Below are 2,626 nucleotides of genomic sequence, written 5' to 3'. Positions count from 1 at the left end.
GGTGGCGCACAGTAACGTCCAGGTGAGGATGCGGCTTGAATACACGGCGAAGGAGCGGCAAGTATGGCGTCCTCGTACTATCAGGAGATGCAGGAGGTGTTCAGGAATAACAATAAAAGCAGAGAGTTCCCGGCTCACAGTGCTAAAGTGCATTCGGTGGCCTGGAGCTGTGATGGAAAACGATTGGCGTCCGGATCCTTTGACAAAACCGCCAGCGTGTTCGTCCTGGAAAAAGACCGACTGGTGAGGTTTGGTTTGTCATCTCCATCATCAAACCATAGTAACTGAACTACAATACTTTAGGTGATATGTGATCGTTAGCCTTTATTAGACGGGATCTTGCTCATTTTTGAACCTGTATTTCACGTATCAGGTGAAGGAGAACAACTACCGAGGGCATGGAGACAGTGTGGATCAGCTGTGCTGGCATCCCACCAACCCTGATCTGTTCGTCACCGCATCAGGAGACAAGACCATCCGCATCTGGGACGTACGGACCACCAAATGCATGGCCACGGTCAGCACCAAAGGTGCAGCACTGAACCTATCTGTCATATCTCTTGATCTCATGAGGTTTATTCATTTGTGGGATTTTCTCTGACAACATTTAGGAGAGAATATCAACATATGTTGGAGTCCTGATGGTCAGACTATTGCTGTTGGCAACAAGGATGATGTTGTGACTTTCATTGATGCCAAAACGCACCGTCCCCGTGCCGAGGAGCAGTTCAAGTTTGAGGTCAATGAGATCTCCTGGAATAATGACAATGACATGTTCTTCCTGACAAACGGAAACGGCTGTATTAATATATTAAGGTATGTTTGGTTGTAGTTGTAAGAGGCTGTTGGTGATTTCATGAAATCAATTGTCATGTTTATGTCTTTGTTTCAGTTATCCTGAGCTCAAGCTCATTCAGTCAATTAATGCCCATCCGTCCAACTGCATCTGCATTAAATTCGATCCCACGGGCAAGTATTTTGCCACGGGAAGTGCAGATGCGCTGGTCAGTCTGTGGAACGTGGAGGAGCTGGTGTGTGTGCGCTGCTTCTCCAGGTCAGTTCATCACCACTTTATCTCACAATTATGATTCGGTATGTCACTTTGACTTTCCATCTCATGGCTTTTACGTTTTATGTCATAAAGACATTTTAAATTAAAGAATTTTGTTTTCTAATCATGGCTTTTTGTTTTAATTTTGACTACTTGTCTCATCATTATGAGATATACATTGCTCTCCATAAGTATACAGTGCTTAATTTCAGTTACTCAAAGATGAAAGTTCATTGATGGTAATTTGTTGACAGACAAGCACATTTGCCTTATTTTCATTACGTATAATAATAGTATCATAATATTTCTGAATCCCACAGACTAGACTGGCCTGTGCGGACGCTTAGTTTCAGTCATGATGGGAAAATGCTGGCGTCAGCTTCTGAGGATCATTTCATTGACATTGCTGAAGTAGAAACAGGTGAGCAGACTCATTTGAAATGGTCATGAAAGCTTGAATTGTGTTTTGTGTCTGACTGACGTTTGTTGTTGTGTGTTATTGCTGTAGGTGAGAAGCTCTGGGAGATTCAGTGCGAGTCTCCAACCTTCACTGTAGCGTGGCATCCGAAGAGACCGCTGCTGGCGTACGCCTGCGACGATAAAGAGAGCAAATACGACAGCAACCGAGAAGCAGGCACCGTCAAGCTCTTTGGACTTCCCAATGACTCCTGAGGACCAGAGTCTTCATGTTTTCAGGCGTATTCTGCATCATTTGAGGTTTAATGGATGCTTCACTTAATATTATTGCTTTGTATTAGATTTCTACTTATTCGTGAAGTAAAAGCTGTAAAAGATATTTTGATGTTCAGCTCTCATATTACTTGAGTTCCTGAATGATTAAGGTATCAATTACAAGTATAAATAACTACTGCCAGCAGCTCCTCTACAGAACATAAGAATTGTTTGTCTTTTTCCAAACATTGGCCTGGCGACGTGGATGGAAGTCTAATCTGAGTGGTGTTATCACATCTGTGTAGATGACTTGAAAATCATTTGACTTGCAGAGCATGTTGTTGTTGTTTCCCATAATTGACCATTGCCATTTTGTAAAAAATGTATTGGATTTGTTTCATTTTAACAATCTTTTGTTCAAAAGCATGTCTTGTATCTCCAGTTTCAGAAGTGACCAGCAGAGGGCATCACGAGCTCAGAGGAAACAAGGCATGGCATTACAATGTATAATATGGGCAATTTATTTTTATATATATACAAATGAACTTTATGTACTGTGCTTTTTAAATAAAGTGTGATTGACCTATAAACCATATGACAAGTTGTTGTGCTTTTTTAAATTCCATTCATTTTCTTTGGGAGGGAAAATACAAAGCACCACATTTTCATGTGAGCAATGTTATTTTAGTATTTATCAACTATTAAAGTATTTATACATATTTTGAGTGAGCTTTTTTTAAATGTTCATTTTAAGTAAATTTTATGTGCATTAAACATTTTTGTTAGTTTTTTATATTTTTACTTTAGTACTTAATTCATTTAATTGCAAAGGCAGCATTTCTTATTTTAAGATTTTCATCTATTTTATTATAAATTGATTTATATTTCAAGTAATGGAAATGT

At 39.5% G+C, this 2,626-nt stretch overlaps 1 protein-coding gene across 1 annotated transcript; it reads left to right on the top strand.

Annotated features, from left to right (window-relative positions):
• On the top strand, nt 1–2,316 carry LOC306883088 (THO complex subunit 3). Its single transcript, XM_079438180.1, has 6 exons — nt 1–243; nt 374–530; nt 612–816; nt 893–1,054; nt 1,372–1,472; nt 1,560–2,316. Exons 1-6 carry the CDS (start codon nt 64–66, stop codon nt 1,721–1,723), a joined length of 969 nt encoding a protein of 322 aa, XP_079294306.1. The 5' UTR covers nt 1–63; the 3' UTR covers nt 1,724–2,316.
• Nucleotides 2,317–2,626: the final 310 nt, after the last annotated feature.

This window comes from Barbus barbus (genome assembly GCF_936440315.1).
Source record: "Barbus barbus genome assembly, chromosome: 17".
Lineage (NCBI taxonomy): Eukaryota > Metazoa > Chordata > Actinopteri > Cypriniformes > Cyprinidae > Barbus > Barbus barbus.
This window is presented reverse-complemented; position numbering and strand designations above follow the sequence as displayed.

Excerpts from the sequence above, each read along its gene's own strand:
- LOC306883088 (XM_079438180.1), top strand. The coding sequence starts at position 64 with ATGGCGTCCTCGTACTATCAGGAGATGCAGGAGGTGTTCAGGAATAAC. Across the intron at positions 531-611 it reads GGCCACGGTCAGCACCAAAG|GAGAGAATATCAACATATGT; the intron begins GTGCAGCACTGA and ends GACAACATTTAG. Across the intron at positions 1,055-1,371 it reads TGTGTGCGCTGCTTCTCCAG|ACTAGACTGGCCTGTGCGGA; the intron begins GTCAGTTCATCA and ends TGAATCCCACAG.